Source organism: Diceros bicornis, chromosome 15 (assembly GCF_020826845.1).
Source record: "Diceros bicornis minor isolate mBicDic1 chromosome 15, mDicBic1.mat.cur, whole genome shotgun sequence".
In the NCBI taxonomy this organism is placed as follows: Eukaryota; Metazoa; Chordata; class Mammalia; order Perissodactyla; family Rhinocerotidae; genus Diceros; species Diceros bicornis.
This window is the reverse complement of record NC_080754.1, coordinates 5,640,315-5,666,060: the sequence shown is the minus strand read 5'-3', so window position 1 is coordinate 5,666,060 and position 25,746 is coordinate 5,640,315. Positions and strand designations below refer to the sequence as shown.

At 40.8% G+C, this 25,746-nt stretch overlaps 1 protein-coding gene across 10 annotated transcripts in view; it reads left to right on the top strand.

The window, feature by feature from the left end:
* The first annotated feature begins 1,016 nt into the window (after positions 1-1,016).
* The window catches only part of ABI3BP (ABI family member 3 binding protein), a 242,074-nt gene continuing 217,344 nt past the window's right edge, over positions 1,017-25,746 (top strand). For 9 of the 10 annotated variants that reach the window (XM_058555693.1, XM_058555691.1, XM_058555696.1 and 6 more), the window contains exon 1: positions 1,032-1,110. In XM_058555693.1, coding sequence (XP_058411676.1) covers positions 1,032-1,110 — 79 coding nt within the window. Of the gene's footprint in view, positions 1,111-25,746 lie in introns of all 10 variants that reach the window. The other variant, XM_058555697.1, reaches the window with a different exon arrangement.

Genomic DNA, 25,746 nt, shown 5'->3' with positions numbered 1-25,746 from the left:
GTAAAATGGGGATGATGACAATGACTGCCTCCTAGCTTACTTTGAGGACTAAATGTGTTAATATATGTGACTGGATCAGATCAGCGCCTGGCATGGAGCAAGCACTTAAATGTAACCAATGTTGGTGATAGGTAGATGGAGAATTGGTTCAGAGGCACATAGCATCCAAATTTAAACCCTAGGCCGTTCTACTCCAAAACCCATCCAAATTATTCACCCTTAGAATACCCTGGCTTGCTCAGGAGTCTGAACCTCCCTGAGCCTCAGTTTTTCTAATGAGGGTAACCCTGTGTCTCCTGCACAGTCACTGTGAGGATTAAAGTGGAATAATGCAGGTAGAGGCGCTATCACAGAGCCTGACCCAGAGCTGGAGATCAATTAGTGACAGTGTCTGTCTGTATCTCTACATCCGTATCTACAGAATATCTGTCTGTGTGTGTCTGTGTGTGTAATGTGTACGTACTCTCGTGTATCATATATAACGAATAGCTGTGTAGCCAACAACTTACTCTTATAATATTGGAACTTCAGAATGGTTCAAAGTATTTTTATGAGTTTACTCCCATTTGAAAGAAGAGTTGGATTGGTTTACTAGAGAATTAAAAACAGTTTCCTTCCTAATAAGGTTTCATTTTATATTTTTAACTTTCCAATGGTTTTAAGTATGTCTTTCCTGAATTTTAAAAATAGTTCATCACATGTTTCAAAATTACCGAAATACTTTATCTTTCACAAGCATACATTGGCCATAATTTCAATCTTTATATCACAGAGGGAAGAGAAGAGACAGACCATTACAACTAGCAGAGGGAAATATGATGATGTGTTTTTGCTGTTGTGCCTTTTTTTTTTTTTGGTGTATGTGGGAAAGGGTGTGATGTCATTTTGTCTCCACCCCCTGTGAGTGAGCCCGCGGCACGGCTAAGTGCAGCCGCCCGCCTCTGTCACTGGGAGACAGTTCACTTAAATGCAGCTCCAGGGCTGCGGGACACCCACCAGCATCACTCCCTGTGCGAGGTGGCAAATGCAACATGCTCTCCAGCTTGGGGTGTCTACTTCTCTGTGGAAGTATTGCACTAGCCCTGGGAAATGCACAGAAATTGCCAAAAGGCAAGTAGCTCTAATGTTTTGTGTTTTAAAAATAATTTTTAAGAGATACTGGTTTTTAAATGTTGATATTAAATGTGATCTGCTTTACCAGATGGGGGGAATAGAGTTATTCTGTGGAGAATCAAAGTTCAAATGTGCAAGTTGCTTAAACTTTTACCTTTTTCCCCTCTGTTATTTACTTTTCAATTAGATCTCTTTATTGCAAAAATGAAAACCAACTTCTTATTAGGTTTATCAGATGTTCACAGTAGTTTAAATGGTATAGTTTCAAACTACAGTATTTATATATTGAATCATATTGTATAGATGGGTATTGTAGTCTGTTAAAAAGAGTTGTTTAGTGTTTTTATCCCCCTCCGCAGAGACTAAACCAGTACTAGCTTAAGGTTTAAAAGAAGCTAATTCTGAAAGCTTGAATCTTTGATGTAATCCTCACAGGTACCTATTAACTTTGAGGGTGAAGGATTCTAGGCAGGGCACGCCAAAGCTGGGTCATGTGCTAATTCCTAGCCTCTTCTCTCCAGTGGAGTTTGGAAGAAGGTTTCATCTCCCGGACAGGACACTCCCCCTTTTGCTGGCTAGATTGCTCTCATTTTAGTGTTGGCATTTTGTATACAAATGTCATCAGAAGAAAATTAAAATTTCTGAATTAAGACCCTAAAAACCATCTCTTGACCCCATCATCACCCAAGCAAGAACTTGCCTCTCTCCTGTCTTTGAACATAAATGCTGTATGTACTTTTTTGCTCCTTTGCAGAGGCAGTTTTTTAAGCCAACACCAGGTCTGTGAAGGCTTTTTATGGTTGCAGACTGCTGTAGTCAGCAGGATTACGAAAAACAGGCTGGAAATTACAGTTATCAGGGAAAATATTGGAGGTAATGCAGAGCCACAGGCTTGTCAGAAACCTGGTGTGCATAGAGTTGGAAAGAAAGGTTGTTAGTGTCAGAATATCCAAAAGATCCCTCCTGAGTCCTCCCTCTGGAGAGTTTGCTCCAAGATCATCTTGTCCCAAGTAAAAACTGTTCTTTCCTCTGTGTGTTAAGTGAAACTTGAATCCAGAATGGGAAGGCTGAAGGGTTTGGCTAGTTGATATTTCACATGGTGATGTACAAAGAAATAAAAAAGGCTAAGTAAACCTTCTCAACTCTGATCAGATAATTATGCAAAGAACAATAAAAACACACTATTAGATCTTTTTCTTCTTTCAAGAATTTTATTTCTTGATCATAGTAAAAGTGTTTAAATAAATCAATTATGAGCCACAGGCATTCAGAGTTAATTGTTCCTCCTGCTGAAATATTTAACAAAGGCACCATTTGAGAGGAGTCTGGGGGTTTTCTCAGTCTCCATACCTACAGATGGTTTTATTTTACTTTGTATTCACTGTGTAGGAATGATAGCAATAATTTTCTTACTGCAGACTGCTGCAAATTCCAAGTGCTTTAATTATTGTGTTGCAATCACTGGATACAAATCTCTGGATGCAAATTTCCTTTATTTTGTATGGTAAAAAAAAAAAAACGTTGTCAAAGATGGCCACAAAACTTTTGTCTAGTACATTGCACTTTAATCTGAAGTATTTTCATCCAGGTTTCTTTGGCAATTTTTGAAAATATCCATAGTCCTGGTAATTTGGAAAAAACCTGTCAAATTAAAATAATTATATTATGAAATAAATGGCAAGTTCTCTTGTCTCTAATGCTATGTTTTTCCTTTTTTATGGAAGCTACTGAAGAACTTTCTTTTAGCCGAAGTAACCTTTCTCAAATTGTGTTCCAGGAACAAGTGTACTGTTCTCTAAAGGGGGTTGGGGCAGGCATCTGCTCCCCACCCATAACTTGGGGAGCATTCATGCTTTGTCTGCTTTTGAGGAGTCACAATAGATGTGAGAATTTTACAGGTTCTGAAAATTTCTTGATTAAGAAACCCGTCTCACTTTTTTAACCTGTTGTTTCCCAAGCTCAGTTTGACTAAGAATCCTTTTTCTAGTGGAACAGCTATAATATCTTGCTCAGGGCTTGTCTTTCACAGAACACATTTGGGGAAATGCTGAGCTAAACAAGAAAAAAAGGGATAAAAACTTTTTCTTCTTTTTCCTTTCTATCTTATAGTTAGTTAAATATCATTTGTGATTTTAAGAAAAGGGTAGAATTTTGGATCTAGAAAGGACACTAGTGATCACCTAGTCTAGTGGTTCCCAGACCTTTGGATTTAAGGACCAGTAAAAATACATATATATATAAAATATCAGAGTTCCATTTTGGAAGGCATGCTTGAATTTTGCTGTGTGAGGATGTCAAAAGGGGAAAAAATTTCCATTGTTCATAAAAGCAAGCCATTTTAACAGATTTATAAAGTAAATGAATTTATACGAATATGTCTGTTGTTCTTATTTTTCTCATTTCACCACAGACTGATGAAAACTACCTCACAGGCAAATATACGGGAACCACTGACTTAACCATTTATTTTCCAAATGAAGACACCCAGGGGCAGGGGAGGTTTAGTAACTTTCCCTCATTGATGGCAGGACCAAGACTGGATCTCAGGCTTCGGACTCAAAATCTGTGTTCTATTACGCTCTACTATGTATGTGTGTATGTGTGTATGTGTGTATATACAGATCTTCCTTGACTTCCAGCGGGGTTACGTCCCGATAAACCCCTCGTCAGCTGAAAATATTCTAAGTTGAAAATGTATTTAATAAACACAACCTACCGAACATGGTAGCTCAGCCGAGCTGCCTTCAACGTGCTCAGAATGCTTACGTTAGCCAAATCATCTAACACAAAGCCTATTTTACAATAAAGCGTTGACTTTCTCATCTAACTTGCTGAATACTTTACTGAAAGTGAGACAGAAGGGCTGTGTGGGGACAGAAGGGTTGTCAGTGCATCGGTTGTTCACCCTTATGATCGCAGGGCTGATGGGGAGCTGCACTTTCCTTTGCTGCCCAGCATCACGAGAGAGGATCGGACCGCATATTGATAGCCTGGGAAAAGAGCACAGTTCAAAATTCCAAGCGCGGTTTCTACTGAATGCGTGTCGCTTTCGCACCATCGTTATGTCGAATCATCATAGGTCTGGGACTGTCTGTACACATGCAATATAGAGAGAGACAGAGAGAAAGAGAAGGAGTTGCTATATAGAGTTGGTTATTTATAAGAAAAACTTGATTTTTTATTAGAAATCCCTTCTTCCACATCTTATGCCTGTTTGCATACCTCACCACATACTTTGTTATAGAAAACAAGTTATTAGAAGAGTCTTGCTCACTTTTAAAAAGCTTCAAGTAAAGTTAGAGATTATTATTAACGGACCTCTTCTCCTCTCCACCACTTACTGACTCTATTCTTTGGCAAATCATTGCCTTTGCTAAGCCTCAGTTTTCTCATCTGTGAAATGGGAGTAATGATAACTATCTCACAGTATTTTAGGATTAATGAGATAAGAGATGCAAACCTTTTAGTAAAGTGTCTGACGTATAACAAGCATTCAATAAATATTCCCTGGGTCACAGAAAAGTGGATCAATATTCAAATAAAACGTGATCTTGTGTCCAAACTGTCAGACAAATCTCTCAGAGGGTGGCAAACGAGGTGGCGTGTTCTAGCAGAAAGGTGGGGTAAGGGAGTGAGTGTTGCTGCACAGGACGGTGAGAGAAGGCCCCATCTGCATTCTAGCCTGACCGTCAGCAGCCCAGTGTTTGATTGTCAAGTTCAAACATTGCCCTTCCCTATGGAAAGTGGCACCTTGGCCTTAGAATCAGCTTTTCCCTGGGGAATGGTGAGGCCTCACAGAGCTTTCCAGAGAGATCCTCTTGAACTTGTTTTTCAGGAGGAGAATTAAACTGTAACACACAGGGCCTAGAGAAGAATTACCACATTGTTTTACACCTTTGAAAGCCCCTCTTCTTCAGCTCTCTCTCAGAATCTTTATTCTTGCACTATAGAACTTTTCTTTCCCCCTGGCATACAGGCTAAAATAAAAACCACAGAGAACAATATGTAGTAAAGGGAGCCAACGAGAGCTCATAATGGGACATGAGGGCTTGACACACCTCTGCAGCAACTCCCAGGTATGGAAGATTCTAATCAGCCAGGAGGCATAGGCTACAATATCTAGCCAACTCTATCAGTCCTCCTGAGGCGCGTATTAGGAAAACCACAGAGAAACATCCAAGAGACAAGTGTAATCAATTGGCCCGAGGGCATGAGGCTCTTGGGTGTGACTCTTGGCGTGTGCTAGAGTGAAGAGGCAGCTGGGTCTTTGCCTCATGTTCTTACCTGACAGAATAGAAATCACTGACTACAAGGACAAAAAACTCAGGGGCAAAGGGCAATAATAATAACTCTGCTAATAACTCATCGTTATTATCTTAGATAAACATTCTTTGAGCTCATATTGCTTGTGGTAATTTAGGGCTAAATTTTTTTTTTTTGGTGAGGAAGATTAACCCTGAGCTGACATCTGTTGTCAACCCTCCTCATTTTTGCTGAGGAAGATTGGCCCTGGGCTAACATCTGTGCCCATCTTCCTCTACTTTATATGTGGGATGCCTGCCACAGCATGGCTTGCTAAGCAGTGAGTAGGTCCGCACCCAGGATCCGAACCTGTGAACCCCAGGCCACAGAAGCAGAGCACGTGAACTTAACCACCACTACCACGCCACTGGGCCAGCCCCAGGGCTAAATATTTTTAATGTGGAGAATCTAACTAAATTCTCGAAGCTCCCTTGTTAAGCAGGTATTTTATTACTCTCACTTTACAGAGCATAAAATTGTGCCCTAAAGTGTTTAAGTGATTTGCCCAAAGTCACAGCCAGCAAGTGGAAAAGCCCATACCCTTAATTTCAGGTCCCTGCTCTATGTGAAGATATGTTAATTTGTTCAAGTAACAGAGTATGTTCCTTGTATATGCAGAGCACTGAGTCTGGGAAGACACAGCTGGGCACCTGTCTTCAGGGAGCTGACCAGTTAATGGAGGAGACAGGGCTGTAAAGGGACAGTTATAATAGAAGGAGATTATCTTCCAATTTGGGAGAAACGCAAAGAGCTTTGAGAACAACCAGAAGGACCCGATGCAGACTAGAGGGTCAAGAATTATGAGAGGATAAGGCACTCAAGTAGAGGCCTGGAAGACAAGTACAAGTTGGGGCAAGGAGGAGGATGGCTGAGAGGTGAGGGGCCTTCCCCTCAGAGGTAGCAGCATGGCCAGACCCCAGGCAACCGCCAGGGGCCGGAGCTCAGCAGGCGTTCAGGTACTCAGAGGGGAAGCCAAGGCTGAGAAATCCACACACGAGGCAATGGCCTCTTCCTTGTCTCTATGCCCTGACTCCCCAAGATTGATTACAAAGAGGAAATAGGAGGCTGTCTTTGGAGAGGAGGACCCCTATGTCTTTTTTTTTTTTTTTTATAATTTTATTTATTCATTTTATTTTTTTTCCCAAAGCCCCAGTAGATAGTTGTATGTCATAGCTGCACATCCTTCTAGTTGCTGTATGTGGGACGCGGCCTCAGCATGGCCGGAGAAGCGGTGCATCGGTGCGTGCCCGGGATCCGAACCCGGGCCGCCAGCAGTGGAGCGCGCGCACTTAACCGCTAAGCCATGGGGCCGGCCCCCCTATGTCTTGCTCTATAAGCTTTCCCAGCCACTCACCTTGGGTCAGCTCTCACTCTCCATGGTGCCTTCTCAACCTCACTTTGACAAAACAAGAATGTGTCACTCCAATGGCCCAGTCCATTTCCCGAAAGGGGGTTGATACTTGCAAGGAACTGGGGAGGATCTCTTCCATGTTAAGGCAGGGAGATTGGGGAGATAATAGTGGAGAGTGCAAAAGAAGCCTAGTGGGTGGAGTTCTGCTTTTATTTAAGTAATATATATCTATGTATTGGTGGGACTGTATTAAAGAGTAAATTGGGAAAAAAATTGGTTCCACTGCTAAGAGAATACCAACAAGTTTGAAAACCACAGCAGGATTACTTTAGCATCTTTTACAGCTCTCAAGTCTCTTGGCAGTTTTCTTGATTTTTTTGTCTGTTCGTGCACTGTTTATTGAGCATCTACTAGGTTAAATTCAGTGAGATCCAGCCCCTGCTATAAAAGTAACATATTAGGAATGTAAAAATTGATTGAGTATAATTTGTTTTTATGCTAAGACTATTCAGGTTTAGAACCCAAGGTTTAAAAATAAAGTTCCCCTGTGTTAATTACACATTCACTAGTTTAGTTTAGTTTTATAGACTGCTATATCAGGCTATGAGATACTGAACATTAAGCAATTCTAGTCTCTCTTTCTCCCTCTGTCAAGTTAATGGGGCATATGAACAATTGAGGATAGAAGAATTTATCTATACCGTATTATAGAAAAGACAGCTAAAATATTTTCATAGGTTAATGTGAGTGGACAGAAGGTTTGTCTAAGACAAAAATGAAATGTCTAATGAAGGGAGGACCATTCAGGAGATGTGACCAACCATTCATTCTGGGTCACCATCCTCAGGAAGACTTCTCTTTTGCCTGGCTCCTGATTGCTATTTATAAAAGTAGGTATAAAAGAAAGAGAGAATGTTGAAAATAAATAGATGAACTTAACAAAAGTGACCTAAGAGTAAATGTAAAATTAAAAAATAGAATAATCTAATGAGAGAGATTACTAGAATAGTAAAATAAAAATGTAAAAATAAATAGTATTAGCTAAAGGAAGAAGATGCCAAAAATAGAAAAACAATGGTTTAAATACATACATTCTGTTAAAATAACATTTAAAGAATATGATAACAATTAACCATATTACTATGTATCAGGCATGATGTTTAATGCTAAGTGCTTAGATAAATTATCTCATTTTATCCTCATGCCTATGAAATATATATTATTATTATCCTAATTTCACAGATTAGGAACTAAATCTAAAGGGTGTGTTAGTTATCTATTGCTGAGTAACAAATTACCACAAATTTAGCAGCTTAAAACAGCACACATTTATTATTTCACAGTTTCTGTGGGTTAGGAGTCTGAGTCTGGCTTAGCTGGGTCCTCTCCTTCAAGGTCTTTTACAGGGTGCAAGGAGGTTGTTGGTCAGGTCTGGGGCCTCATCTGAAGGCTTGACTGGGGAAGCATCTACTTCCAAGTTCTTGTAGTTGTTGTCAGAATTCGGGTCCTCGAGGGTTGTGGTTTGAGCACTTCCTTTCTGCATCGGCTATTGGCCAGATGTCAGCTCAGTTCTTTGCCACATGAACCTCTCTGTTATAGCTGCTTGCTTCATCAAAGTGTACAAGCCCAGATGAGTCTGTCTGCAGGCAAGACAGAAATTACGATCTTATGTAGCCTAATCATGGAAGTGACAGCCCCTCACCTTTGCCATATTCTATTGGTTAGAAGCAAGGTCCTCTCACACAAAGTGATTAGACAAGGGAGTGAATACCAGGAGGTGGGGATTATCGAGGGTTATCTTAGAGTCTACCCACCACAAAATGGTCAATCGCTGCTTGATGTCACACAGCTAGTAAGTGATATAGCGGAATTATGAATACAGGAAATCTAACTCCAGAGAAAATACTGGTTTGAGCATTAATACCCCATTGACTTCTTATACAAGTTAGCCTTTAGTGGCTGATGCCCCGCAGGCAAACTTCTAATTTGTCTTTCTCCATCGTTGGAGTTGATTGTAGGAAATCCCTGAGAACTGAGATAAATATCTTAAGGGTGCAAAGACTCAAGGTAAATATTCAGCACCCAGCATTATTTTCTTTATACAAGAGTCCTGTCAATGCCTAGGTTCCTCTGCTGATTTCCTCTGCAGTCCATCAGTGCCGTTGATCCAATGTAGAGGAGCACACAAAGTAAATTCCCCCCAGATGGGAACTCTGCCTTTCATTGTAAGACCCAGATGCCACCAGCTCTCAAACAAAAAGAGAAAACAAAAGTCAAAATGAAATTTTTCTTTAACAAAATGTAGAAATATTAAGCAATGAACACCTATGAAGTTGATGATATAGACCCCATGAAGACGTGCTTCTGAAACATCCATGAATGGCTTTTCCAGTAAATGGAGGAATTTCTCTAAGGTTGAATTAAATTTGTGTTTGGAAGAAGAAAGTATACTAGCAATGGATATGATGGAGACAACTGGATAAACTAAAGGAGCTTTTCTCAGTCTGACATTAATAAAACAGTTCTTCCCTAAGCTCTAGGAATCAAAATACAAAATTTAGGTTGTACACAGAATATATTCCTAACATGACATCCAGAACCTTGTAGAATGTTTAATACTAGAAAACCCCGTGGGTTTTTTCTCTAACCCACAGTCTCTTCTTGTGTGGAGATGGGCCCAAAGGCCTGGGAGGTACATAGTAAGAAAGGTATACCTCAAGGTCTCAGGCTACTTTGGGAAAGTTCTGTGGACAGCAGACAAAAGACTGAAGGAGGATTTACTTCACTGCTCATAAGGTTTGCTTGGGGACCCACCAAAAACCTTCCACAGTGAGATTTTTTTATAGCGTATTATGGGTTTCCCTGATCTAACAAAACTCTAACTTGTATTCCCAGTGACTTTGATAGAAACTTGGGAGCCTTAACGCTAGTCTGAGCTTTGTAGGCCCTCTTGGTACAGCAAGCTATGAAGTCAGCTAATGTCCCTCCCTGTGGAATTCTGAAAAGCAGGTAAAAGTGACACCTTCACAGAAGGTTCATTATTGTTCTCCAGTCAAGGACTACACATATAAAGCCCTTACGTTAGAAAACCAGATCAAATCCATCTACTCCAACACCTTCATTTTAGAGAAAATTGAGGTTCCTTTCAAACCTTACCTATGATAAGCAATTCAATGTTTTCTTCTAAAATAAGTATAGCTATTAGTACAAATACTGTAACATCTATCCCAGTAGTTATAATTCTCACTGCACCTTAGAATAACTGAAATTCAAAATACACTGATATTCAACAGTTGATATACAAAAATGTCAGTACTGCTCTGCTTCTCTACTCTACTCAGAGCAGAGCAGTACTGACATTTTTGTATATGGATTGAGTCGGTCTGATGTGGGAGAGTTCTAAAAATTTCTTGAGTGATTCCAATATGGCCAGAGTTGAAAACCACTCATCTACAGTTTTTGAAAATTTGCATGTGTAAGTACTTGATAAATCCTTCTGAATGAGTGTAAAGTTTAAAAGTCCCAAGTAAATTATTTTGCTATTTAAGTTTTAATTTCTATCAATTTAAAGGTGATTTTGATTCTTTTGCTGCTTTGTTCTAGGATTTTAAAGCATTATTTGGAAAATTTTTGAGACTTCCTTCTCAGACTGTATAAAATAAGGAAACTTTGAAAATTGAGATTAACCTTATTTTTGGTGTTAGAACACAGGTGCTAGTCTACTTTTACAAAAGCTCAGAAGCTAGATCTGAGAAGCTATGGCTGATTGTGTTTTTCAGGCCTGGACTTACTTTACTCATGTTGTAATTCAATTAAAAAATCATCATATTAAGATTACAAAGATGAGTAAGACATTTCCTTCCTTCAAAAAGTTTGAAATTAGTTGTATTTAAAACTACTTGGCCACACCAAAGTCATTTTCTTTTAGATGAAACTTTGGTGTCTTAATTCTTTGTCTTTATTTAATAACCAAAATTTCCAGGAGTTAAGCTATCCCATTGTGTTGCCATGCAGTGGCTTTAAGTGACATATATATATACATAAAGAAGAAAAAAATGAATTCATGTAAGATGTTAAGAAAAACAAAGCACCCCATGATCCCAGTCAATGCAAAATGCAGGAGTTAAGCAAACGTTCACTGGATTTCTCCATTCAGAGTGTCCAGGTGAAGTGAATTGTCTTTGTAAATGGTTCCTCTAATTGTGCACATCGCCATAACGCATTCCAGCTCATCTTCTTTCTGTTTTATGCTGAGTAATTTATGAGCACATAGGATGGCTTATAATCTGAAACATCTTTGAAGTGTAGTCCACTGCACGTCCAGGAATATGAAGGTCTCTCCTCCCTGAATGGAGAATGAACCCTTGCTAGCAAAGCTTGCGGGTTCTTTGCTTCAGGCCAGATGCTAAAGTGGAGTTTCAGTTTTCCCTTCTCCTTAAATGCCATCCTTTGATTTTTCCATTCTGTTAGCTGATAAGAAAACATTCTGGTTTTCCAAGAGCCTGTGGAGAGTCCCCTGTGCACACGTGTGTGTGGGCGTGCAAGACCTAACAGGCCTTCTTTCTCTGAGAGTAGCAGATTCTGTCGTGGAAGGAGGGGTTTGGGGCAGCTGCCAAAGTCACGCTGGCAGAGAGCTCTGGAATTCAGTCTTGTTACAGATATGCCGGTAGGGGATACAGGACAGAGTTTCTCTCTCCTTTCACTTTCCCAGATGGGGAAAGCATCTCTAGCCAGTAAGTTTAGGACAAGGCATCAGATGATCTGAAGAACAGCCCCTCTCTTCCTCTCCTGGTTCATCCTCTTTAAACATCCCAATGATTCTGTTGTTAGAGAATACTTCCCTAATTACTCATATCTTCACTAGAATTAGGAGGAAAACGATGCTGGCCGTGTTCTCCCAGTGAGGTTTACTCTAATCTTTAGTTTCATTATGAATTGGAAAGATAAATATTGGAAAATAGCAATAGCGGCTAGTGGGTAAAGCGCAGGAGTAAATGTGAGTCTGGGCAAGTGACCTGGCCTCTCTGAGCACCAGATTTGCTTTCCTGAAAAAAGGGAATAATAAAAACACAGTTCTCTTTTTAGCTTCCACTAACAGGTAATATTAGGTTGACTTGAATGAATTTTTTTGTAGTAACTTTCTTAACCTAAGTAAGAGGGGATGTGAAGACCGGATCCATTTTTGAAAACTCTTTACCTGTGGAGGTAGCTAGAGAACATCTCCAGATGCCCTGGTCTCCTGACACTTCCTGAAAAGACGCTGAGCTAGAGCAACTCGCTGTTGCTGGATGCCAGATCTAGCCCGATGGGCCTGTGTTGTGTCAGCCTCACGGTGACACAGGGACTGGGCAGAGGAGCCATGTGGCTTTTTTAAACATAATTCTTGCCATCAGCACCCTGCTCCTGTGCCCTTATCCAACTCTCCTGCAGGATTTGGAAGGGCCTGCTCAGAGCAGGCTTTCCTCTTATTGTGAAAGGTTTGGGAACACAAGTCGTGGTCCTTGGTCCTTTTCTTCTCCACATGTCCTTGGGATGCAGTTCTGTGCAAGTTGTCTTTCACCGGATGCCTAGTGGTCCGTCCGGTGGATTCTAGGTGCTGGGTTGGTCTGATCAGGTGACTGTCAGTTACCTAATGAGACTCTTTTTCTCCTGTCCTCCCTCTTTTTGTTCCTAGTCCTCCTTTCCCTTCAGCCTCCTTCTCTCTCTCTTGCCTTCCTAATTCTCTCCTTTCCTCTTTCCCCCTTCTCTCAACACCATAAGAGTCCTCAGAACATTCTCCTGGCTTCCATTCCCAGCTGGAAGTGCTGCTGGCCACTTTGGCTTATTCTGACCTCACAGCTGACTCTTCATCTATTTGGATACAGCAGGAATCATCCCTTTGGAAGACAATGCACACCTTACATTTTTTTCAAGGGTGGGGGTTTCTATGTCATGCTAAATGTTCCATTTGATTGAAAATATCATGCTTTCCCACTCATTTGTCTTGGCATCAGCAAGCTTGCAAAAAGCACAAGTTTACATTCATCTAGTAAACTCTGCATGTCAGATGGGACAAACCATAACTGTATGTTAACACCATAGTTCATTCTTAAATGGGTTTGAATATGGCATAAATTACTGTGTGCCTTCAAGTATGGCAGCAACAGATGCACAATAAAAACCAGATATTAGCGTTATTTTGTAAGGTCACTTTTCTATTTATTCCTGGATTTTTGCCCCATTGTAGTTGTTGGAGCTTGATATTTTGGAGAACTTGCAGAGAACTTTGCCGTTCTTCAGTGGCTCATTCAGTTGGATCTCAAGTTCAAATGCCATGTGTCTCTTCCTTTGACTGGTAGCCAACATTTCCATGAAACTGAGTTTCTCGGTCAAGAAGTGTCCCCATAAAATGTGATCCTCTAATTAGCAACTGGATCACAGTCGCAGGCATTTAATGCCATTTCAGCACGCCAGCCTCCCTCTTTGATCTCTGTTTCTCTCGCTCACAGCTTTGTTTGCTGTGCACAACAGATGACTTCCAGCTCTCCTCTCACTCCTTCCTTACAGCCTCCTCTTTTCTGCTCTCATGTCTTTCTCAAGTTCTGATCCTTGTGCTAGGAAGATCTTCCACCATCCCTGCCATAGAAATCTGATATATTCTATTGGCTTTTAGACTTTTTCAACCATGACCCACAATAATAACAACTAGTGAAAAAAATATATATATAAAATTAGGTTTCCAAATCCAGGCGTGTGTGCTTACACATGTGTGTGCCATTTTGCGTTGTTGTGCTGGTTCTCCTTATAATACAAATCAAAAACAAATAAAGATGAAATAGAAGAAAGTCCTAGAAACAGATTAAATGTGGTGTGATGCACCATTGACTTTTGATTGATCAACATACCAGTATTACTGCGGTTTAGGGTTTTGCCCTTATATACAGCAATCAAGTTGCAAAACCCTTTATAAACAGTCTTTCACTGGAGAAAGTGAATATTTTTATTATCCTGTTTTGGGAACAGTAACTCAAATTTTAAATATTGATATTACAACTGAATCACCAGAATGACTAATAAAAAATATCCTGGAATCACTGAAAGAAGTAACAATGCTTCATACTCGAGGTTAGTCAAAATTCCTTCTCCATATACTCTTGGCAAGAAATCCCACTTTCACAATTTTTCACCATGTCAGTGCTTTTTCAGATACTTTCAGGTGCCTTTCTCGGCTGTTTACAAAGAACACTATTTAGTGTTATAATCCCCTAAATTTGTCAGCTGAATTGCATATTTAACACTTGTTCTTAACAGGCCATTGAATTCAAGCATCTGTGGTCACTTATGTCAGAAAATTAAGACAACAAGTATTTACTGTAGTGTTTTCCAAAGTCATTATAGCCCATGGCTTGCATATCATCTAAGGTTTTTGTGGTGTCCCAGAAACATCCATTTCTAACATTCCTTTTCATGGCCAGAGGCTCATAGGCCATAAAAGGACCACAGACATTAACACTAAATAAACTTCCTGTAAATTATGTTATCAAATAATTTAAAAGGCATTGAAGGATAAGCATTACCAGAGTCAAGATCCTTTTAGGGAGAACTCTTTCTAGGGACTTTCTTATTTTATGAGAATTTTTTGTTGGTTTTTGCTTTTTCAAAAGGGGAGAAAGCGGTACCTCAATTTATCTGCTTTGAATCTAAAATCTATCTCCCACCCACCCTTGTTCCTTTATAGTAGTGAATCCTACATCCACCCACAGGGCCTGGTTGTGGAAGATGATTAGAAGGTAATAGGAAAAGAAACCTACGAGTTTTGTTTTATTGAGATATAGCTATTTAACAAAACTAGAGATAGTAATTCTCAAACTCTGTTGAGGAGTGCAGTGGTCTTCAAGCTTGAGCAAGCATCAGAGTCATCTGGAGAGCTTGTTAAAACTCAAGAACTCTGGGTCTCATCCCAGAGTTTCTGATTCAGTAGACCTGAGGTGGGGTGGTTCGGAGAATTTGTATTTCTCACAAGTTCCCAGGTGATGCTGGCGCTGCTGGTCCTGGGACCACATTTTGCCAACCACTGACTTAGTGAATCTGTTAAATATGCAGAACCCTACATCCCCCATGCCTTACTACACTCACCAGATCTGATTTAGTAGGTCTGGTAATCTGCATGTTAAACAACTATCGCTGATGATTCTGATGAGGTTAACTGTGTATGGAGAAATAATACTGAACTTTTTATATAATCTGTACCAAGCACTGGGGCACTAATTGAAGAAAGTGGTTAAGAGGAACTTAGCTAACTTACTACAGTTCTATAAATTTGAACAACCTGTGCTTTTCATTGTTCAGTGTATGAGACATGTCTGTAGAAAAAAGTTCAGCTTGAGATAGTGAGAGCCCTAGTTCTTGTGATGAACTCCTGTCTGCCTTTATACTTAGAAACCATCTTTTCGCGTAGCTAGCTGGAGCCGTGAGTAGCATTCACCATTAACTTAGCCTTGTTTGGTGGTGAGCAGTGTTTAAAACTGGGGCTGGAAGGTTTTGGTGACATTACGAGATATCAGTGAGAGTCATTCTTTTTGTGTATATGTGTGTTAAAGTTACTGCCTAATGTTAGCCTGAAGCTTCTGTTGAGTGTAACCCAAACTCAAGAAAGCCAACTATAAAGTATGAACAGTTTACTTTACCAGGTCAATCAAGAAAAATACAACTGCGAGACTAAAGATGAATTTGATACTTCACGTAAAAGTTCTCTGTTATTTTGACTTGCATAGACTCAGCCAGCCCTTCTCCTAATGTTGGACATCAGCCTGTTGTTGGGCATTAGCTGTGACATTGATATTTGGCAGCTAGCTGAAAACATTGTGTATGTGGCTTGCAGGTTAGAGTTTCTTTTCTCAGCTCCAGGAGTCTATAAAACTCTTGAAGTTGTATGTGAAGTAGGGCACTTGTAGGTGTGTACCTTTTTTGGGGGTATTGGTCCTTAGATATTGAGATTCTCAAAGTCTAAAAGCCAATAAGAGTTAAGAACCACATGTCTAGACAGATGCCTTTTACTGAGTTAGAATTAGGATGCATCAATGGGTGACTGGAAGGATTACTACTATATACATAAAACATGCAGAAAGGCTTTGAGTTGGTCCGTGAAAAACCTCAAACTTCATAACTAAGATGTGAACACACAGTTTATTTTACGTAGTTGATTTTAATGTGGTGAAAAAAACTTAAATGTGGAACTGTAGTATCCAAGATGACCCTCAATTATCCTCACCTCCTGCTATTCACGGACTAGAGAGGACTGGTAGAGTCCTCTTGAACACGGAATCATGGCTGGCCTGTGTGTCCATTAGAGAACAGAAAAAGGGAAGTGAAGACACGTGACTTCTGAGGCTAGATCATAAAACACATTGTAGTTCACACCTTGCTCTTTCTGTTGGATCACCCAGTCTGGAGAGAGCCAGCTGCCATGTCATGAGAACATTCAGGCAGTCCATGTGGTGAGAGACTGAGAATTCCTGCCCGTAGCCAGCACAAGCTTGTTAGCCATATGAGTGCACCATCCTCCAACCCCAGTCAAGCCTTCAGATGACTGCAGCCCTGAGCAATACCTTGACTACAACCTCATGAGAGATTCTGAGTTATAACTACTTGGCCAAGCTGCTCCCAAGTTCCTTCCTGATGTGCAGCAACTGTTTGGATAATAAATGCTACTTGTCGTTTAAGCCACTAAGCTTTGGGCTAATTTATTATGCAAGAATAATACAGAGAGTATTTGCTGCCTTTGTAATTATAATTTAAAAGACTGTTTAAGGGGAGTAAAAGTAGAGTGAGAAATATAGATAATCTTATTTATTGCCATATAGTTTTGGGAATGTAATTTTCCCTACAGGCAAAAGGTAAGTGGAAATAAATTCTGGAGCAGAATTTTTGGATCAAGTACCTTTTCCAGGACCACAAAAAACTGGGCATAAATGCTGATCAAAGAGTGATTGGAAAAATACATGAACAAATATCCTTTTAAAGTAATCATAGAAAAAGTTTGATAGTTTAGAGCAGCTTAAGGGACATGTTTGCTAAGGCCCTGATAGATGGCCTTGTTCTCATTCCAGAGGCCACTTCACGACTGGCCTTAGGCCAAGGGTGGGTCTGTATTGGTCTTGCTATCATTTAGGAGAGTTGTCCTGTGCCCAAGACAGCTTAAAGAGAACATGATCCAAGATCCACCCTGTAGCTGACCCACATCCCTGAATTCCCCTGAGGAACAAATGGGCCTCCTGGGACAAACTTGGATCAGGCCAGGCTCTCATTTCCTTGGCCTTAGCTTTGACCTTATGCTGGAGTTTATGCCATGGCTTTCTTCATATAATTATGTCTCCAGAGTAGGCCTTTGTGAAATTTCTTCTCTCTCATAGAAAAAAATCATTTTATAAGCACCTAGCATTATAGTAGGAGGAATAAAGATATAAAGAAGAAAATTGGTTACTGTCCCAGTGGGGTTTATATCCTAGCAAAAGGAATAGATGAACTAAACAGGATAATCCAACATAATGAAGGCTGTAACTGAGGAGTGAATGAAGGTGAATTAGGACATAGAGAAAAAAAGGATTTATTTTGCTTTGAAGAGTTGGGAAGACTTTGTAAAGGGTGTTCTCTGCCATTCTGCAAAATTTTTATGGCATTTCCACAAGTGTTTATTTAAAAAAACTTCCTGTAGGGAATTTCTTTACGTGTGCGATCTGCAGAGGGTGAGTAAATTTTCTAACCCCAAATCAGAATGCATGGTAAATATGCAGGTATTTTTGAAGACACAGACAGCATATTTGTAAATAAGTCTCTCCCAGAACACGAAAGAAGCTCTAACCATGTTTTATTTATAGTGTCCTTCATTAATGGATGCTATTAGTGCTTTAAGCTGAACTACTCTTTTGCTCTCTTCAAAAATACCCTTGTTTATAAAATGATTGCAAAGAAAAATCACAGACTCTTATCATCAGTTACTAAAATCTTATTAACAAAGCGTGTAAGAAAACATAAAATTGGGTAAGCAGTTTCCATTGAGTTGGCCAGTCAATATTTGGGTCTCTTGGATGATACAGGTCACAAGGGAGGAGGAGTCTTCCTGCTGAGCCCCTCTTTCCAGACTAAATTCTAGTTTCGATCCCAAGTCTTTTTTACTAACATGTCTCACCATTCAGGGAATCACGAGGCCCCATGTGGTCTCGTGCTTTCACGCGGATTCAAGGCACCGTGAACTTGACCTTCCCGGAGCGCCTGACCAGAGTTGCCAACGAAGGGCTGTTTTAGCAGTAAAAACAGCTCATTTCCTACCACTCCTTTATCTACTCTCGATGAACACACCTAATTAAACAAGCAAAACATCCAGGCTTTTGAAGCAGATTCTACTTGTAAAGGAAGATGTGGGCAAAGAAAAAGTCAGAGAAGGCAAAAAATTGAGTCAGATCTGAAACCATCATCCACACAGGCAGCGTACCACTAGAAAAGTCACAACAGGACTAGAGATGAACAGCTTTAGGATCCTTTCCCACTCTGTCCTTGGAAGTGGGGGACCCCTTCATTCTCACCGGCCCATCTCCTTTGTGGCAGCCGTGGGGCTCACTCCCAAGTGACTTTGCCCCTCCGACTCATTCATTAGAAGCGGGAGCGTATTGCTTTTAGATTCAATTTTGTTATCTAGTTTACAAAAGTTTTATTGTTTTCTTGCAGTATAACAAAATAAGGAAGTGACTTCTAATGATTAAAGGCTTTTACCTACATTCAAATATAAACATTTTGACTTTCTCAATATCCTTATTTCTCTTTTTTCTATGACAACATAATTATAACAATGTCCTTAAGGAAATTTTCTATACTGTTATTAACATATCTAATTATTAAATAATCTTCAGATCAATTCATTAAAAATGACTAACTTCTTATCAAACAAGAGAATTTTTTTGCCCAGACTGTCTATAAACAACTTGCTTATTGTCTCTTGAGGGAGGATCCTAAACAGCCTCATGGGCAGGTGTGACTTTCCAGAGTGGCCCTCTCTTGGGACACCTGTTATCCCATGCTGCACCCTAAAGCTAAATGTGACTTTTTTTTTTTTTTTTGTGAGGAGATCAGCCCTGTGCTAACATCTGCCAATCCTCCTCTTTTTTTTTTTTTTGCTGAGGAAGACTGGCCCTGGGCTAACATCCTGTGCCCATCTTCCCCCACTTTATGGGGGACGCCACCACAGCATGGCTTGCCAAGCAGTGTGTTGGTGCGTGCCCTGGATCTGAACCAGCGAACCCCAGGCCACCACAGCGGAGCGCGTGCACTTAACTGCTTGCGGCACGGGGCCGGCCCCAAAATGTGACTTATTTTAACATTACTTTCAGCTGATTAGTAAACATACTTCTGTAGTTATAGCTTAATCAACAGGATAAGCAACAAATGACTTTCTTCCATCCCTCCTAAATTTAACACATGGTGAAAGATGTCATCTCTCTTTCCTATTTGTTCCCCTTGTTTCATTCAATCTGATAAATTTTTATATTTTCTCAGTTTCAATCAAGACATAAAACATTTCCATGACCCCAGAAAACTCCAGTGTGCTCCTCTGTGGTCAGTATCTTCCCCCCTCCCCCAAGCCCCTGGCAACCACTGATCTGATTTCTGTCCCTCGAGTTTTGCCCTTTCCAGAATGTCCTATAATAGAAGCTCATATCGTGTGGCCTTTTTTGTCTGGCTTCTTTCACTTAGTGCAGTGCTTTTGTGACACATGCATGTCATTGCAGGTATTATCAGTAGTTTGTTCTTTTTGTTGGTTGAGCGGGATTCCACTATATGGCTATACCACAATTTGTTTACTCACCCACCCATTGATGGACATTTGCATCGTTGCTGGTTTTGGGCAATCATGAACAAAACTGCTAAAATCATTTGCTTACAGGTCTTTGTGTGAACATATATTTTCATTTCTGTTGGGTAAAAACCTAGGAGTAGGATTGCTTTGTCATATATTAAGTTGTATATTTAACTTTATAAGAAATGCCAGTTTTCAAAGTGGCTACAGCACTTTTTACAGCAAAATATGAAGATTTCAGGCACTGGACGTGTGGTGCAACGGTTAAGTGTGTGCGCTCCACTTTGCTGGTGGCCCAGGTGCGATCCTGGGCGCACCCATGTACTGCTTGTCAGGCCGTGCTGTGGCAGCGTCCCATATAAAGTAGAAGGAAGATGGGTATGGATGTTAGCCCAGGGCCAGTCTTCCTCAGCAAAAAGAGGAGGATTGGCATGGATGTTAGCTCAGGGCTGATCTTCCTCACCAAAAAAAAAAAAAAAGAAGAAGATTTCGGTTGTACCACATCTCTGCCATTATTCGGTATTGTCAGTTTTTTTGTTTCTTTAATTTTAGCTATTCTAGTTGGAATGAATTAGATAAGTTTTGAATCCATACCTCCACTCCTTAGTGATTTGTCTACACTTGTCAGGCAACTTTCTTTAAAAAAATATGAGAACAATTTTCGTTGAAACCACAATCTTTTCTAAAAGGTCGTAAGTAAATTAACGGCTGAAACCCACACTGATTTCTTATTAGATAAGATAAAATATGGAAATTGGCTATATTTGCCAGGCACAAAGAGAACATTCAATAAAGTTTAGTTTTCTCTCCTTCCCTCCCTATGTCTTGTATTCGTGAGTCATTATAACCCAAACATTAAAATTACTCAACCTAAATTGAGCTGCCACATAGTTTTTGCCTCTTTCAGCTTCTAAACCTGCTTTAAACACTTTAGAAGACACACTTTGAAAGACAGTGCTCTGGGTAGAAGAATGCCAGGTAGACCTGGGCTCCCGAGTAATGCAAGAACGGCAGCCCTTCTATTTATCCTTCCCCAAGGTGTGATGGAGAAAGGTGGCCTGAGGCAGAAAGAGGATGGCTGGACTTGGAAGCAAAACCCCTCAATTTAGTCTTTACTCTGCTTCTAACTGGATGGGGGATCTTGGTGGAAATATGGTCTCTCCGAGTCTTCGTTTCCTCACCTAAAAAACATGGAGCATAATACAGTTGATTCTTATCACTTGCAGGAATTATGTTCCATAAAGTTGCTGCAAACACCATATTAGCAAATACTGAACGATTATTTCCAGGGGAAACAGAGTCAGCTTCCTGCAAGCCTCTGGTCACAACATCTTTGTTAACCAATCAATATATACCTTGTTTTTTGCGTGTTTCTGTTTAAAGTCACCTTATTTAATATGTTGACTCATTAACATTGAACTCACAGCCAACAGCGCTATAGCCCAGACCTGAGCAGAGCTTATCCATCACGTGTGTTTTCTCCATAAGGCACATCCCAGCCTTCTTGTGTGTGTGACCACAAGACAGCATGTCAGCACTACCCTCAGGGGCCACTTTAAATAGTGAAATCACCAACAAAAAGCACAAAAATGGGGAAAACGTAGCACTAAATAGACCATGCAAAGGATACTTGTTTATAGACTGAGGGCTGAAACAAGAAGGCAGAACATCGCCCTGTTCGGCCCCAGCTGGGAACGCGCACATCAGGCGACTCCAAATTTTTGCCACTCTGAACATGTCCACCAATGACCTCAAAAGTGCTGTGAGTATTGATTTGGGGGTTACAAAAAATTTTAGTGAGTAGGCTAATTCTCAAATACAGAATCTGCTAATAGTGAGGACTAACAGGCTGTATTTGCGACTCCTGTTCCGTGGGGTGGATTGTGCATGTTGTCGATGCAAAAGGACACAGCTGTGCTGTTACTATTGTTCAGCATGGGCGTGTTCTCCAACCAGGAGCTAAGAAATCTAAATTCATTAGGAAAGAAAAGAAATTTCAATACTTAAAAGATCTCACTCTCACTCACTAGGCCTCAAACACCATAAGCAGATAAGGGGAACCAGAGAGCCTAATGGAACTGCTTATTTACCTTACAAAATATGCATTAATATATGAAGATAACATTATGTTGAAGAGCCTTGACTGGCAAACATCATAGTTCCATTGTTTGGTTCTTTAAGGTGAGAGAGGGCTTGTTGGAACCCGATTGCTTTTGTGCACATTGGCACTTGCCTGTAGGAGCCTTTTTAACACGAGTGATCATGTATCACTCCTTTTCTTGGTCCGGAGAGCAGTTTTCACATCCCAAAGGTGATTTATAAATATTCGCTATCACCATTTTATTTGTGGATTCCTTTCATTACAGATAGGTTTTTTTCACATAAAAACTTGATTTTGCTTACTTGAATTTCCACGGTATTGTTTCATTTTCTAAAACATAGTACAGATGTTGTTTTAATGGCAACGCTAGCTTTACGAAATCAAGGAAACTCTACATACACGAGTGCACTGAGCTATGGAGGTGAAAGTGCCGGGTTGCAGAAACGTCGCCCGGGGAGTCCAGAGCTTTGGGGAAGATTGGCATTCCATTCCCGGTTGCCCTCCTTTCTACCCCTTTTGTGGAAGACACACCCTTCTCAGCCCACATTTCTGTCATTCTTTCGCTGACAAAGTGCAAGTTGATTAGACTGGCAAGAATCCTCACACCTCATTTCTGTTTTAATTTCCATTTTTTAAATCTATTTTTAATGATCTCATTCTTGATCCATTCATCTAAAAAACCTGTGGGTTTGTCGAGACAAAGAAAAGCACCTTGATAAGCAGATATGAAATTCAATTTCCATCAACATCTGTTAAACACATGCCATATTTCTAGCTCTGTACTTGCCAGTTATTTTCATTTCTATTGTCTGATGGGTCTTATGTAAGGCATTTTTCATAATTAGGGAAAAAATTCAGAATGGATGGTAGGCATAAATGCAAAAGTGGAAGCACATTTTGCCTTTGGAGCCCACCCACATTCTCAATGTTCTCCTCTCCGGAGCCCAATACCTAGAGACTTATATTGCCCCACTCCAGACTGGCCTTCTCCTTGCAATGCTTCAGCCCCAGACCATCCCATCACCACTATCTGTCAAAATTTCCCTAGCCAGTGCCCCATTTCTACTAGACTACTCTTTGAAAATAATCTGATATTCTCATTCATAGTAAGGTGTTAATAGCTGGTAACAGGTAAATGTCATTCCTCTGAGATATTTGTCTTTTATCTAAAGATGCTTGTATGGATAAAGCCTTAATGCAAGAGAATCAGATCTATCTTCTCCAATGTGAAGTTGAGTAGGGTTAGAGGGAAAGACTGTATTACAGCATAAGATCCCTCCTTATGTCTCTTAAATTCTGTCAGATAAGTGGCAACCTATTCTGTTTACATGTCTACTGGGTCCCAGAAGAGGCACCAAGTAATGTCTTCACTGTAGAAAGTCCTGACTGAAATGCAAACATTTGCATGGAACTTGGGAGGCACGTTGGGGGAAGGCCGTATATTTAATCCAGAAAATGGTATCAGCAGCCACCAAAATTTCTGGAAGCAGTTATAATTACCTAGAAAGCAGCTTTAAGATCTCTTTGCTTGATGGACTTCTTGGAGTAACTCAGTTTTAATTAGGATTTAAAGAAAAAACTCTTGGCCTAGATTAAGAGCCACAGGCCTGACGTGAGCACCTGTGATGGGCCACTTCCCAATTTGGATACGGACATGGAGCTAAACTTACTAGCAGGCAGGCGAGTCCTCACAGCCCCATTCCCTCTTGGCCCACTTGTATTCTTCCACACTCCACTCTCCGAGGAGAGGGAGAACAACACTGAAGGTATGGAGGAAAGCTTTCAGCACGAACTGAAGAGCAGCTCTGCTCGGGGCACTGCTCCGGGAGGGGGAGGTAACGAGCCAGGAGCTCATGGCCCTTAGCCCTGAGGATAGGCAGATGAGAGGGGCCGAGGACCAGCTCCTGGATGGCACAGATGGCCGAGCTCTATTCGTGTGAGTCTGGGGACTGTATAGAGTGGGCGAGAAAAAGAACATTTAATAGAAGTTGCTGGGCTCCACGTTCTTAGGTTCTTTTGACTATTTGAAAGGGGCAAGAGTAAGACCCGAAGTCCCAGTCTGGCTCTATATGTCTCTAAATGTGACGCTACTCTGCAACCGGATACCTGGGAGTCGGGCTTCAGGGGCTTCGTCATATTTTTTAGCGTGTTCACTTTGGGAGGAATTATAGTTCCCCAGATCTCCATCTGGACACTCCACTTTTGAAAGAAGCAAAAACCAGCATATTTCAAAGACAAACTGATGTTTCTGATTTTGCCATGGAGCACTGTTATGGAATAAGAAGCCTAATTGCTGCTTCTTATCAGTAGGAATTCATTCAACAGCTGCTTCGTCATTGCCTTCAACAGCCTGGGCACTCTAGGAGAAGGGGCACGGATAAGATCCCTTCGCCTTTTCTCTGACTTAGACAGCCGCAGAGGCATGTGGCTCTAAGGGAATTCAGGCTGCAGCCAGACTATAGCTGAATGGCCAAGAGTCAGCTAGCTTTGTACGTGCAGGAACACCCCCAAGGGAGTGCTCTGTTGAAAGAAATGCAGTGACTCCTTATGTAATATGATGTTTGCAAATAGAGACCATTTAATAATGATTTCCTTTGAAGAATACTTATAATATAGCTTTTTGTTTGGGACTAACTTTATATGAGCGGAAAAAAAAGTATAAAATGCATTTTTCCTTAAATATTTTTTTGAAAAAAACCTTCTTCTGCTGAAGTTATTGGGGATTTCCTCTGACTTCTGGCAGACGGTTTAGAAAAATGAGTCAACGCCCTCAGATGTGGTCTCTTCCGACTCCACCCTGACTCTAGTCCAGCAAAATCCATTCTTCTTTTTCGAAAAAGCATGCTTTCTTTTCTTCTTGATGACATAGATCTGCTTTTCTGTCCTGAGCTACGCCTTAAGATTTGAAGATCCTAGAGATTCTCTACCTTTCTTTTCAAATGCACATTTTTGGGACAAGATGCTGTTCTGAGTACAGACTTTATTATATATGTTTGTGATCTATGGAGAATTTTTTCAAGTTTATAATGAAACCCAGAGTCGGGTCACTGCTGCTGGCTGTGTTTACTGGGTGTCCTCGTCTCTTTAGCACTTGGCTCTCGCTCTAACTGCAGGGGGCAGCATGGGGTGCATGGTATGGGGCTGGATTGATAGGCGAGAGGGTTCCACCTCTGGCCACTGCCACAGGTTAGCTTGAGAGCCCTACATCAGTCACCTAACCCCGCTTGGCCTCAGTGATCTCCACTTGAACACAAAGAGCGTGTTCTACAATCTCTAGACCATTGCCTATCTCTAAAATTCAGGGTGGTGTGCTGTGTGAGTAAGAGCCTGCTGGGAAGTGCCTGTGGCTCATGTGCTGCCTGTGTGGACAGCTTGGCTCCCACTTGGGTCTGTGGCCTTCTTGCTTCATGGTTTGCGTGACTTCGACCACGTCTGTGCCTCCCCACCCCTTGTATCAAACACTGGATCCGCTTGAGATGATGCAACGGTGACCCTGCTGGTGAACTGAAAATAAATGGATTACTCCTCCTGTGAGTTTGAAAAGGCTCATCAAGTCCCAAAGGGAATTATACGCGAAGCCCATGTCTGCAGCAAAAACTCACATTCAAAGGCTAACCTATGTTTCTTTTAGGACCCCAAATTATATTTAGGATCTCTGAAATAGATCACTCAGGATTTGTTTTTCTTAGCAGGATTCTGAGATTCAAAGCTGTATATTATACTAACAGAATAATAGGCTGGAAGTATCTTCAATCGACTCCAGAGTCTGGGTCAGGTATGGCCAGATCGTTCTATTAGAACACCCTGGGCTCACCCATGGCAGTCCTTGCCTGTGTCGTCCCACACCACAAGCCCTATTTTGATGCTAGCCCCAACCATCTGATAGTTAGCTCCTTTCTAATCTCACTCATTTTAGTAGATTTCAGAAAATTGTGTGGTTATTAACCTAGATAGCTACAGGTTGTTTCATGTATGTGAATGTACATTTTTATGAAGACTAGGCTAACATAATAAAATCGAGCTAATTATAATCATTCTACCTTGTTGACC